The sequence below is a fragment of the Xylocopa sonorina genome, chromosome 17 (genome assembly GCF_050948175.1).
Source record: "Xylocopa sonorina isolate GNS202 chromosome 17, iyXylSono1_principal, whole genome shotgun sequence".
In the NCBI taxonomy this organism is placed as follows: Eukaryota; Metazoa; Arthropoda; class Insecta; order Hymenoptera; family Apidae; genus Xylocopa; species Xylocopa sonorina.
Window position 1 is genome coordinate 3,464,649 of NC_135209.1, and position 14,479 is coordinate 3,479,127.

The 14,479-nt window shown below is 34.0% G+C and overlaps 2 protein-coding genes across 2 annotated transcripts; both read right to left on the bottom strand.

The window, feature by feature from the left end:
• Positions 1 to 328: 328 nt before the first annotated feature.
• Positions 329 to 2,139, bottom strand: LOC143431357 (phospholipase B1, membrane-associated). Its single transcript, XM_076908030.1, has 7 exons — positions 2,004 to 2,139; positions 1,747 to 1,842; positions 1,471 to 1,682; positions 1,214 to 1,390; positions 852 to 1,150; positions 583 to 761; positions 329 to 477 (listed from the first exon to the last, which is right to left on the bottom strand). The coding sequence occupies exons 1-7, from the start codon at positions 2,131 to 2,133 to the stop codon at positions 329 to 331; spliced, it is 1,242 nt and encodes a 413-aa protein (XP_076764145.1). The 5' UTR covers positions 2,134 to 2,139.
• Positions 2,140 to 5,715: 3,576 nt separating this feature from the next.
• LOC143431228 (phospholipase B1, membrane-associated-like) lies at positions 5,716 to 7,872 on the bottom strand. Its single transcript, XM_076907806.1, has 7 exons — positions 7,723 to 7,872; positions 7,391 to 7,477; positions 6,967 to 7,181; positions 6,710 to 6,886; positions 6,270 to 6,568; positions 5,941 to 6,119; positions 5,716 to 5,863 (listed from the first exon to the last, which is right to left on the bottom strand). Exons 1-7 carry the CDS (start codon positions 7,850 to 7,852, stop codon positions 5,721 to 5,723), a joined length of 1,230 nt encoding a protein of 409 aa, XP_076763921.1. The 5' UTR covers positions 7,853 to 7,872; the 3' UTR covers positions 5,716 to 5,720.
• Between the last annotated feature and the right edge of the window lie 6,607 nt (positions 7,873 to 14,479).

The window sequence follows — 14,479 nt, forward strand, 5'->3', positions numbered from 1 at the left end:
TAAGAAACACAGTTGACATAACTGGATTAAAGAAAACTAAACTGGGTCCCACTGAAGTGTTCAACGCAATAGAGTTTCTGTTCTTCTGCGATGCGATTATCCAATGATCACTCAAAAAGCGGTGATCGTACATCGATGTTCGTAGACGCAAGTATTACCTCGTACCACTGACGTTAAAAAACTTTTATAAACTAATTACCATCGATTAGAAGTAGCATTTTAGTTACATAAATACAGCTAATATCTCAGGATAGAATGGCACGTTGACTTTCTTTATCTTAACCCAGTGGCAAGCACGGTACATACTCTTCGTTTATAAAAAATCTCTTTACTCTTTTTCGCTGTCCTGCGAATTTTCTCGTGTCGCCAAGAACGGTCTTTCCGAAGTGGGACACAAGAATTTTTTAAACAACGGCTCCCAATGATCAGACTTATTGCCAACTGGTTGTAACAGATTATTCCAGAGGCCATTCGCATCTTACAAAACGAAACGATTATTCGTTGAAATATTAATATACGTATATAACATATACAATAATTAGTACAAACAGTACAGTGCATTGAACACTTTCGTCTACTTACATAATGCGTTAGTTTTTTGACTTATGTGAAAGCAATCGGCAGAGAGATACGTCATATCCGCGTATCCATCCTCAGCACGTGGTATGAATACATTCTTAATCGTGGGTTGAGCTACAACAGTGAAATCATCTCGATGGAACTCTGGATAATCAGCGATTTCTTCTTCTAAATCCTGCCATCTAGAAAGGAACGAGAATTCGTTAGTAGCTTATATGAATGTAACGTAGGATACATATCGCTTTGGAATTTCCGTTGAAAATTGTACAAACCTTTTCATTATTTCATAATACTCCGGTCTTCGAGCTCTGAATTGTAAAGTAAACAAACACGAGCATTCAACGGTGGTTGTAAAATCACAATGCAGCGAGTGTCTACCCTTTCGTGTGTCAATGATCGTTTTCAAATGGGCAGCCAAGTTTAGAGCAACGAAAGTTCTTGGCAAATTGTCCCTTAATATCCTAAGCGCAGCGACTAGATCGGTTTTGTGATCTTTTAAAATAGACCACGGAGAGGGAATTGAACACATTTCGGAACAAAAGTCGTTGCTTCCAATGAACAAGGAAACCAGCTGCAAGCCATGCGACAAATAAATGAGACTGATCAGTATAATTAAAAATACAACAATGCAAACCTTCCAATGCCTTTTTATATCTATCCGTGGATCCTTTTTGATTTTGTTGACCAGATATTTAGCCATGAATGGCATATCTTTAGACATCGCAGCAGTCTCAGCGACGTTCAATTGCGAGGCTGGGTGCTTAGTCAAAGAATCTCCAAGCGCGTAGCCTACTAATTTGGGATTATATTCCTGCATACGAAAATATTTTGCTGTTAAGGAGATATTTGATCTAGTGCTTATTAATTAATTATATTGAGTGGAAAGGGTACTTTGAGAATATTGGGGAGGGTCAGATACTTTCGCCAGGTTCCTTGGCCGCCGATACTCCCTGAAACTCCTCTGTTCTCGACACCGATCTGCAATAAATGCGTCGCGAAAATTCCAGCTCCTGCAGTCAAAGAATCGCCCATAGCGGCAATAACATCGATGTCACCTGGTCTCAAACGATGAACCGAATTTGGTATTTCGGGTGATCTTCCACCTAAAAAGCCACGATAATGCTAATCAGAGTTCTAAAATGTCTAGTGAGAAGTTTATTCGATTACCAGTGACATTGCATGGAAAAGGAACGTCCGCTGGAACTTCTTCTTGGACATTTTTCGAAATTCGAGTTAAAATGCTCCGTGCGTTATCTCTTTCTCCTACAATATAATTCTTGTTTTATTCCACCTTATTCTAACACACTATTATAAACTGTAGGGAATATAGAAAATTAGAAAACAATCACGAAAGTATTCGTTCTTCATTCTACTCTCGTCAAATGATCAACTTCAATTCCAAAAAACAGCGATTGATTACGTACTAAAGTTTTCAAAAATCCAAGTACGGAATTGGCGATAGATGTTCAGAATGAACGGCATATCTAACTCAGTCTTCTGAGACATGGTTAACACGCACAATTGTAACAAAAAGCACAGGCATAGTTTTTCCATTTCGTTGGCGAAAATCAAATCGTCACACTATGGTCCACGCAATGAGTAACGTTTTCAATTCACTTGCCGTATATCGATACTGGACTGTTTCACTCTGCCCCGTATCAGAGGTTGTCGTGATCTGAGATAGAAGTGTCTTGGAAGACGACACAAAAGCTCTCATGGTGGTTACTGGCATACGCGAATCATTTGGGACCTTGATCGTACCGTAGTCGGTTCTTTGGTCGCCGTAGAGATCATGCCCTTGGGTTAAATAGACTTTTAAAAAACTGAAAGCATCAAATTAATTGGCGGATTTTATGTGAAAAAAAATTGACCGTTGATCTTTGTTAATACATCTGTTCAATAGTAACTATCAGAACTATATTCAGAACATTAAGCATTAAATATTGAAGTAACATTTTCGTAGAGAATATTAGACAAGTTTCAGAAAACGTTTTTTCATGTACATATTAAAATTATTACAAATCTTTTAAGAAGAAGATTAAGTCGTCAAATTATGACGAATTAATCTATTTAATTAAATGTTTCTAACTAACAGTAATATACTAGTTTCTCAGTTAGAAGCACCTTTAAGCACATTTGCGAAAGCTTAAGATCGCTTCAATTTGTTTAAATTATTTGAAAACCTAAACGTCACAATGTAGTTTTAAAACAAACGTAAAGAGATATAAATGGTAACAATGATGAATGCGTAGGAATTAATTAAAAAGTTGTAGCTTCTTAGATTACAAAACGTACCCGTGCCTACTACCAATTAGACGGATCAGAAACTATTTTGGCTCGAAATTACAGGACGAAACATTTGTAATTGCGACGCTGGCAACTGATTTCATGATGACTGCTCGATCAGATCTTTTTATTCCAGCTGTAGCCGACGAAATCAAAGAACGTGACAAAGTAGCTGAAGTTCTCCGAACGGTACCACGCACCACCAGGAAATTCATGATATGAATCGCAATCACGTTTGTTATACCGCCGATATCCAAATGAGTGATTCTTATCTACCGTGGAGACGCGCGGTTTTTACTTAGCAGTCTTTTATGTCAACGTATCGCACTTCGTTTTCTTCAATTCTCACATCTATTTCGCGTAATGACAAAACGTCATGCTATAATAATAGCTGTAATCCTCGACACGCTCCTAGGTTACATTCCTATCTTCTGTCTCGAGATTCCATTAACGATTTACGTACATTCACTTGCTAGAGATTAAATACTTTCTCACGTAGCGTTATGATTAAGAATCTACATGCGATGACTTTTTGTTTTCCTTTAATCGTCTATAAAATTGATGACTCTAACAAAGAACTTAACGATAGAGATAGACAAGAAATTAGTTCAGTTATCCAGGAAGTGGATAACTAGATAAATATACATAAATCATCGTAATCGTTTCTTCTAGCACGGTGATTTAATTTCAAGTGCAAATATATCAAGTTCCAGCAGAGTACGAACGAAGTGGTGACTTGCATGTTTTAAATCGATATGGCATGCACGATTCTTGTGCGTGATCCTTTAAATTGTGGATGCTGGATACAATGCGGCAAACGCGAATATTCTCGGATAATTACGTGCGTGGTATGTTTCGAACTGGACATATAAACAAAGAATTAACAATCTGCGTTACTTTGAGGATCGGTGGTTTTTCTCAGTAAAATATTCTACAACTGTGACTAACAATAAGCCGTGCATACTTATTTACGATGCAGAAACAACAGATGGAATGTCGATTGATTACTTCATGATAGGATTTTATTTGAATGAACGTCCGTTTTCAATGGTCGAATGCGTCTGTATTGGGATTTGTGCGCCGGAATTATGGCAACCCTCTGTATCGCCAACTTATGGTTGACTTATCATCGTCGATCAGAGACTTTGCTCTAATTGATTTTACATCTCAATCGCGAAACCAATTGGAGAGGATGGCGTCAAGGAATATCACAGCTACGCCCCCATTTTATTGGTCGATCCGCGAACTAAAGCTTTGATCGATCCAGATGAAAGAACAGAAATCTGTATTCCGCTTTTGGTCTAACAGTTTTTATTGCTCGCAGCAGGTAACGCTTAAATATTACAAAAACTATAACAAACTCTAATAACTACAATAGCTAAATTAAAGTATATATTTTATAATTGCACAGGAGAAAAATATAAACCTTAACTGCGAGTCGCCATGAAAGAATAGAATTTGTTTTGTGGATATGGTGTGTATCCACGTTTTTTGATACAAAGGTCGCTAATTTATAGCTTTTTCGTGGAAAATCCTCGCTCTGGACGGAAGTCGACACAATGTATCACTTTCGAGAATCTGAGCGCGGTAAATTCAATTAGAGACAATTAGAGACTTTGTACATAATAAAGCATGATTAATCGTGAATATTCTGACAGTACAATGAAAATGAAAAAATCGTTAAAATTCTGAAGCTCTAATTCAGAGCAATTTCTAAGTCTTTTACTGTTATTCTCCATATTTTGATTATGCTATGTGGATGTAAATTGAGAAAAGGTTCCATTTAATAGTAATTTGTACAGAATGAGGGTGAATGAGACGAGATTAGGGTGGGTCTCCATTCGCAGCAACCTCCACGTGGTGAGACCTGGGTACTATATTATTTGATTTATAATTTTTAATTGTATCATATAGTGATATATGGTACGATTACAGATTATATACCAAATAGTTGAAGCAAATGGCTGCCATAGGGTAATATTATTTAAATCGATTTAGAATAAAGGTTTTACAAAACTGCTTGGAATAGATGATCGAGTTTTTCGAACAGTATCGTTTAACAATGATACTGTACATGTATTCTTGAACTTATCTATAGATTTCTTAAGTAAAATTAGGTTTTGTTGATTAAACAAAATTAAAAGAGAATGCCAATTTTTCAAATATTTGCTCAGGTATTTTAATTAAATATTACTACAGATATACGTAATTAATTATTCATAGATATTCCAATCGCATTAATATGCGGAGAACTTGCTTGGAACTGGTTAATCTTGACCTATAAATAGGCGTAAAATCTCAAATAATCATAGTTTGGACAAAAAAGGGAAAGGAAGAAAAAAGAAGAGAAGGTCGTTTCATTGGAAGGATAAACTCGTTATAAAACTTTTCAGGGAAAAGGCTACTTCTTAAATTAGAATATAACAAGTTCGTGTGTCATCAATGTACAAATAGACGGTTTTCTTTGGTTGAACACGGTTGATATAACTAGATTAAGGATAAGAGAGATCGCAAAATTTACCATTCCACTAAATAAGAATAAGCAGTCGTTGATAGATTTTCTGTTCTCTTTTAATACGATTATTCAATGATCGCAAGTTTTCCTTTGGTCCAGCTATTCTATGGCTTCTCTGTAGGCATACATTATGTCTGTTGTATTCCTTATCACTTCGTAGCATTGATATTAAAACAATTTCTTAAATTAATTGCCATCGATTAGAAGGAAATATTTCAACCAGCTATAGCTTAAATAGAGCTAATATTTAAAGATAAAATGGCACGTGAACTTCCATTATCCCAAACAAGCAAACACAATACACACTCGTCGTTTATAAAAAATGTTTTCACTCTCGAAGTTATTTGATGTTCTGCGAATTTTCTCGTGTCATCAAAAACGGTCTCTCCGAAGTGGGGCACAAGAATTTTTGAAACAGCGCATCCCAATGTTCAGACTTGCTGCCAACTGGTTCTAACAGATTATTCCACAGACCATTCGCATCTTACGAAACGAAACAATTATTTATACAAATATTAATGTGTCTATAACGCATATACTTCATCACTTCATTTACTTACATAATGCATTTGCTTTTTGACCTACATGGAAGCAATCAGCGGAAAGATACGATAAATCAGCATATCCATCCTTAGCGAGCGGTACTGTTATATTCTTAAGTGTAGGTAGACTTACAACTGTGAAATCATCTCGATGAAACTCTGGATAATCAGCGATTTCTTCTTCTAATTTCTGCCATCTAAGAAGAAACATAATCAAGTCCGTTTGTTTAGTATCTCAGATAATGGCAATTTTAAGTGAACACAACGCGAAGAGTTTATTAACAGCTTATATAAATGTCACGCAAGGATACACATCGTTTTGAAGTCTCGTTGAAAATTGTACAAACCTTCTCATTATTTCATAATACTCTGGTCTTCGATGTCTGAATTGTAAAGCAAACAAGCACGAGCATTCGAAGGTAGTTGTCATATAGCAGTGCAGCGAGTTTCTACCTTTGCGTGTATCGACGAGGGCCTTCAAATGGGGTGGCAAGTGAATAGCAACAAGAGTTCTTGGCAAGTTATCCCTTAATATCCTAAGCGTAGCGACTAGATCACTTCTGTGATCTTTTAACATAGACCACGGAGAAGAATGGACACATATGTTCACACAAAAATCGTTACTTCCAATCATAATGGAAATTAGCTGCAAGCCATAAACAGGATTACATTTCTTTACTTGAATCGAGTGGTTTGGCTAAATAGATGAAACTAATTATACCATTACAATTATAAATACGAGTAATATTATAATCAGTTTATGTTTTACTTAAGATATAGTGCAAACCTTCCAATGCCTTTTTATATCTATCCTTGGATCCCTTTTCATTTTATTGACCAGATGTTTAGCCATAAATGGCATATCGTTAGACGTGGCACCAAACTCAGCGACGTCTAATTGTGAATCTGGGTGCCTGGTCAAAGAATCTCCTAGCGCATAGCCTATTAACTTGGGATTAAATTCCTACGTACAAATAAATTTTACTGTTGAAGAGATATTCGATCTGATGGACATTAATTAACTGTATTAAGTGGAAAGGGTACTTTGAGAATGTTAGGGAGAGTCAAATACTTTCGCCAGGTTCCTTTACCACCGATAGCCGCTGTAACTCCCCTATTATCAACACCGTAAACCTGAAGTACATTGCTTGCGAATATTCCACTTCCGGCAGTCAAAGAATCGCCCATAGCGGCAATAACATCAATGTCACCTGGTCTCAAACGATGAACTGAATTTGGCACATTAAGAGATCTTCCACCTAAAAAGCCATCACAATTTTAATCACATTTTTAGAAAGTTTCGAACTGATGATACAAGTCTATGATGACTTGAAGCTTTAATTTGATTCAAAATAAAATTTAGTTAATTCAACAGCAATACTTGTTCATTTTACTTTGATGTTCTAATTAAACGAATCAAGAGTGATTTAGTGAAATGTTTTAGAAGATTAAGAAATTATTCGATTACCAGTGACATTGCAAGGAAAGGGAACATTCGCTGGAACTTCTTCTTGAATATTTCTTGTAGCTTGACTTAAAGGACTGTGGTCATTATCTCTTGGTCCTACAACATAATTCTTGTTTTATTTCTCCTTCTTCTAACACACACACACACACACGCTGATTACTATATCTCTAATAATCTTAAAAAAGCATTAAGGCATATCTGATCCTATCACAAATTCCACGAAATATAGGAAATTAGAAAACAATCAAGAAAATATTCTTAAAAGTATTCTTTATTCTGTACTTTGGCCAAATGATCAACTTCAATTTCCAAAACGAAAACTGGGCACGTACTGATTTTTTCGAAAATCCAGTTACGATATTGGCGAAAGACGCTCAAAATTTCAGGCGATTCTAACTCAGTCCTCTGAGACATAGTCAACGCGCACAATTGTAACAGAAAGCACAAACGTAGCTTCTCCATTTCGTTGAGGAATCAAACCGACACACTGTGGTCCCACTAGATGAATAACGTTTTCAATTCACTTGGTATATATGCTAGGCTAGGCTGTCTCACTCTACTCCGTTTCAAAGGTTGTTATAATCTGAAATTAACTGGTTGCTACGAAGGTCAATTCCTTCGGTTGATTATAATTTTGCAAAAAGTAAACAGCGATGCTACAGCAACAGCTCTAAATGTATCGATCAAAGAAGACTTACGCTTTTCTTTCTTCTTCATTAGACACATTTCTATTAAAATGTTTTGGCTGTATTAAGCATATACGATTCGTTCGAATGTAATTTTCAAATTGCCTTTTTTAAATTCTGGAGGGCATCATCAAATCTGTGACCTTATGCACGATCGGTATTTCAGAGCGTCTGACATGAATTTTCACAAGATAATAGGTCTGTCTGATAAGTACAATCTCTTGGATTCTGGTGTCTCGTGTGACGCTAATATAACCACAGATGGATAGTGATAAAATAGAAAATGAATGTATCTAATGATACCATTTTTCAATGTTCAGTTGCATTTATATTACAATTAGTGCGTCAGAATCGTAGCAATCATCTGTACCTCCATATTTTACCGACTGAAACAAGTGCCAGTCACGAGTTGCCTATCTCTAGGCGTGTCTCACTCAGTCATATCATTTAAATGATGAATAATAAATGAAATCTTAAGTGTAAATCGATAATTATCGATAAACGAGCATTCAGTATATTTATTGGTTTTTATTGCTATAGCTCTCTACTTATCGATGCACTTGATCAAGAACTTACCTTTAAATGGTTTTACATTTCAACCGTAAGATTGCAATAGCTGAAAACCAATAAATCCATTAAATTTTTATAAGTTCGTATTGCCAATTCTCGAGTTAGGTTTTCTCCACGTGACTGATGTAAAAGATGAAAGAATGTAATTTTTATTAAAAAATTAAGGAATTCAAAGGTAGTATATTAAATGTTATTAGGTGAACGTGTGATTCAATGACATGGAGTCATAGTAAATGTTTCTGTAATTTGTCCCATTTAAATATCTCACGTAAAATCATTTCTACTCGTGGAATACGTGAAAACGGGAAAACAAGGAAAGAAGGTGTTAACCGAGACGATGAAAAAAAGAATCGATAACGATAGAAATGCACAGCCCTTCATCCCTCAGTCGTCGAAGACAGAAGGCACAAGTTGAGCTCGAATAAAAGCTCCTTTAATATTTAGGAGGTTCTCCTCATCTATTTCGAGCAACTATCCCCCTCGTCGGGCATCGATCGCGTAGTTGGCTCTTTCTGTATGAAAGACACTGAAATATACATACATATACAGGGTGTCAACAATGATGTGCATATTCGTGTAGCCTTTACACATGTAAATAATGAAATCAGTTCTTATATAAGTGTAATCGACTCGTTTTTTCCTAATTCTGAACAATTTTTATGTAATGACTGTGCAAACACCTATAGATCTGCAACCCAATTAGCAGTAATTGCTTGCTACGTATACTCGATGACCTCACAATTATCCTTTATGTATTCAGTATCCGATTTAGAACTTGAAAACTATATGAAAATTAAGCGTATATTTTATTATTATGTGACAATTATGAATCTGTATAGTAGCTTTTCAAAATTACTGAAATGGATAATCGTATGTCGATGACATCCAATTGAACTTACCGACAAACGTGCTATAGCTAAACGAAACGAACGTTCTAATTATCTTTCCGTTATTTTATTGCACAGAATAAATTGCTGACAAATGTTTCTCATTTTTTTTAACGCTCTGTGCATGGAGAAAAATAACAACGAGATATCTCGATACAGCGGGAAATGAGCAGAAGCAACAGAGAGAGAGGAGAATGGCGAGAGGAAAATACAGAGAAGTTAGAGGAGAGGAAGCTGAAGAACGAGGAGGACGAGGAATACGTATCTTTTGTGAACGCGTCGAGAGGTGACGGGGTTGAAGGGTTGTCGGGGTCGAGGTTAAGACAAACTACTCTTCCCTTTCACTGTTATTCTCCATCTTTTGCTGCTCCTATGCTTCTTTACATGCTCTCAGTGTCATGTGCGCGAGTCAGTGTCAAGGGTCGGCGAACTTTTCATTCGAACTACCTTCGCTACGAGTTTACGCGCGGATACCCCAACTTCTCTATTGATCCTGAACAATATTAATGACAGTGTACCATTTTCCTCGACTTACAGCTGTGATCTGCTAACAAATTCGATTGGATGCTCTGAAAAATATTAAAAGCACTCCTTTGTCTGTTTAATAAATATTTCTGGGAGTGAAAAGGAGGGTGGTTAAAGGTAGACAATTTTAATTTAGAGTTTTTAATTATTTCTCAGATATTAACAGTAAACTTTTTGTACCATATATAGAATAGAACGATTTTGTATCGAACAAAGAATAATTATACAGATGTAACTAAACCAATGAATGCCGTCCTTACGCTTGTCTTATCGCAGACGTCTACCTCAGTATCTATAGGGTGTCCCATGTAAAATCGATTATATTTTACTGTTGATTGAAGTACAATAGATTGTGCTTAAAATATAGTGTCATGTAGTATCGAATTTTTATCCAAACCTTTATTATTTAAAAGTTTAAGAAATATATATTTTCCTCTATGAGACATTGGGGATTTTGTTGAAACAATCGTTTATCAAAGACATTCAAATATAACTGAGGAGCTGATAGGTATCTCTACTTTTTATATTTTACTCAAAGTACGAGATAATTATATGTCATATTCGTGCACGTTTTACATAAGATAAGCTATTTGTAACAATAGAGTTACAGTTACGTAAGAGAACGTGTTCCCTCTGCTTGCAGTTAGAGCCACGGGGGTCCGTTTCTGTCTTCAGTGGTAATCTATGCCCACTTTTTAATTACGGTTAAAACGAAAACATAGTACGGCACGAGTGAGTGATAACACGACGGAATGCCTTGACCTGTTTTCCCATGATAGTCATTCCACTTAAAATATCTTCCTATGGTTTATATTAATGCGGGAGATAGAAACGGTGGAATGACAATTCTTATTATAATGCTTCGATTCCGCAATGGACTAACTGCAAAGATACGTTAAACGCACGTGCATTTAACTGGAAACGAAAGTCGATCGAATGGAAAAAAAAACAATTTGTTTAAGGTGAAAGTAGTGAGAACAGTTTCAATGGTTGTAACTTAATTCAATGATTATACATCGGAATGATATGTTGCGAGATGAGAATTTAAATTGAAAATGTTAATAACGTTCAGGAACTTATAAGCTAATGGTAAACGAACTGCGATTTGTGCGATTTATTTATTAATTTTTTAAATATATTTATAATGCAGTAAGTCCACTGAGTTCGTAGCATAGTCTGCGTTTGCATGTTCTAACATTACTGAAGTATAATATACGCATGTTACGCAGTGATATTTTATGCTAATTTCATATAATTAGTGGCGTGCGGTTGCCTACATTTTTCAACGGTACGCAAAAAATGAAATTAGAGAACTGCTAGTTTAAAGTCTCAAGTCAAAGTAAAAAACAAACAGTTTATTCAATTTACTGTAAACACTTATTGATTCAATACTTTTTTTATCACCTCTGATCGATAAAATTATCATAAATGTTTCCCTATATGAACTTTATTCACTTTAAGCACCAGGATCAATTTTCAATAATTGGTAGAATAGCTATTTCCGCATTCATGTCTGGTTTCAAAGAATCAGATGTTATCAGTCTGTGTATATCAAATGAATTGGTCGTCAAAATGTAGATAAAGTTGGTCAGCTTCGATTGTACATGAACTTCAATTGTGATCGATGTAGGTATATTCTTAAAGCAACCCCTAGGAAAAATAACGTTAAAATATGTGGAATATTTTGTTTAAAACAATAAAAACGATTTCCACAGTCACTTCAAATATCAAAAAAGAGAAGATTACAAAGTATAAATAATGTTAGAAATTATAAACAAAAATAACCAGCACATATAACCAAAAATGGTAAAAATATAATAATGATAAAGGTGATTTAAAAAGATTTTTATCGCGCAGTTAATATTTAAAAAGCGCATGACGTTTATAAATATTAATAGAAAAACTATTCAAAATCACCGTTCTCTTCCTCGAGTTAGAATCTCAATAAGATTTCCAAATAAAGCACTTTTTATCGTATTTCAATGTAAAATACATGCATCTTACGTCAACATGCTTGCTCGTATTTCTGGATGAATAAAAAAAAGAGATCTTTTCTATATGATTTCCATTAAATTTTCAAGGAAATGCATAATACATCGGAAGAATATTTTACTAACAAAATACTTGAAACTTTGTAAAGTGCGCGATACTTTGAAAAGAACATAATGCAAGTTTTATTGAGAAGCGGTCCGTTCGGTGAAATATTTGCATATAAAATGTAGTCTCGTTTAATCATATAAATATTTAGATTTTTCAGGAAATATGGACTTAATAGTAAATAAAATATTTCCAAGAATCGATTATTATTTTATGATAATTAATTATTGTTTTACTTGCAAGCTCCACAAATTATGATACTTAAATTAGTATGCGTGAGGATTTAAATGAAATAAATTTAAATCGATAGAACCGTAGCATATTAATTAATAAACATACATATGTATATCATATCAGATGATATCATGTAGAATAGTCCACTAGAGACTAACTATAGAGATATGAAAAAATTAAAATTTCAATCATCTCATATTCAATATTTCTATTTGAATGTAACAAGTTTAGTTAAACATTATAGAGCATAACATTTCGTGTTATATCATCTAAAAATTGCATCAGAAAAGCGCGCGCTTAATTCATACTCGATAAATCTTACAATCAATTGGATAATGTTGAAACTATTGATATTCTACTACAAAGAAAAATAGTATTGAAATGGAGAGATAACACGCCAGTTGATATTTACAAAATATGACGATTACTCGATACATATACATTTCATCTGATGAAAATTTTAGGGGACAGAGATGTCCGATTCTGAGCGGATCGCATTGAATTTTTCGATCGTATAGTCATTGGAAAAATTAGTACCTACTGATAATTTACTGTACTACGCTAACTGTCATGCGTTAATTAAGATAAACAATTTTGTAATCGTTAATTCCTTATCTCTGCTAACTCATTACATTTATTTCGTCCAATATTTATGCAGAAGTACATTTATATTTATACTGGCATTTGACCAATTCCATATGAAAATTATTATATATTTATATATAATAATATATTTTTATATAATATATATATTTCATATTTCCATATGAAAATTATTATATCGCAAGCAAAAATATTACAATTCAATAAATATTGCAATATGTAAATAGTAGGTCAGGTAATGAAAATTCAAACATTTAATTTAACTTCACTCACAGAGTTATTGTAAATTTTGTCCATTTTACAGCATGATTTTTATTTAAACTCTGTTTCTCTGTTGATTATCAACATTGCAACATTTCTGAATAATTATCAGTACGTACACATTTACTTTCAAGTATCACCACTTAAATTATCATTAATTTTATCTGTTAATGTTTTCTTAACTTTTCCTTCCTTTTCAACATTCTTTTTAACTTGATTATACAAATATAGAATAAAGTATTGAGTCATATATTAAATTATCGACATGAGTATGTACTAAATCAGAATCTCGTGATGCAACAGGCATTCGTTGAAGACGTTCCGATAATAAAAGAAAATAATAAAATTAAATAAACATACAATTATTATCTCTATATTTCCTACGTCATGCTATTTTCGATATACCTATTCATTCTCATTTTATTCGAAATATTTCCGAAATATACAATATGTTTCAATAAAATATTTTTACAATAATTAGATTGTAAAAGACATAAAAATATTAATTCGAAAGATTTAAACGTAACAATATTTTTTCTAACGTATTTATGTAAATAAATAAATTATGTTACATAATTATATACTACAAATACCTTAATTACAAAGAAATTGTACGAATTCATTTATTGGAGATGTACATAAACGAGTCTCGAGCAAAATGCGTTATCGAGATAGAAACAGCCGTCTGAGGGTATGTTACGATACACAGTTTGAGTTTCAAAAATTACTTATTGCCATATCAAATTAAAATTACTTAATTGCAAAACAAATGCTTACTCACCATTCACGCGTATCTCATATTCAGCTGTGTCAGTAATATTGTATCAGACCGCACTATGATTACGTGTTCTCTCCTTAGAACAAACTCTTTATATGCCCATGCTTTTTTACTCGTTAAAAATGATTACCCTCTTCATTACTTATTAACGCAAAATGTACTTCTGGCATTAAAATAATCCAAAGCACTCGTAAATGTAATAAAAGAAAAAAAGGAACGCAAAGGTAAAATGTACCAAATCGATACTTACTGCCATAGGAATGATCGGTAAAGTTGCACAGTCATTTCTCATTCATCGACTTTTACAAATTTTTATACCTCTTATCGTCAACAGTCATTCTCGATCACACGCAATCCTCTTACTTTGTGACATTGCACATCGGTGAAATTCACCAAAGGGACATTTTTTATTAGTTCATTAATTCACTTTTCGTAACTTTTCAGTTCC

Bases quoted from the DNA above. Each gene is read 5' to 3' on its own strand.
- LOC143431228 (XM_076907806.1), bottom strand. From the start codon at position 7,852: ATGGAGAAGCTACGTTTGTGCTTTCTGTTACAATTGTGCGCGTTGACT. The intron at 6,569-6,709 runs GTTTGCACTATA...TATGGCTTGCAG, and splicing joins ATATAAAAAGGCATTGGAAG to CTAATTTCCATTATGATTGG. The intron at 5,864-5,940 runs GTAAGTAAATGA...TCGTTTCGTAAG, and splicing joins TCAAAAAGCAAATGCATTAT to ATGCGAATGGTCTGTGGAAT.
- LOC143431357 (XM_076908030.1), bottom strand. From the start codon at position 2,133: ATGGAAAAACTATGCCTGTGCTTTTTGTTACAATTGTGCGTGTTAACC. The intron at 1,391-1,470 runs GTACCCTTTCCA...TTTCGTATGCAG, and splicing joins CCCTCCCCAATATTCTCAAA to GAATATAATCCCAAATTAGT. The intron at 1,151-1,213 runs GTTTGCATTGTT...CATGGCTTGCAG, and splicing joins ATATAAAAAGGCATTGGAAG to CTGGTTTCCTTGTTCATTGG.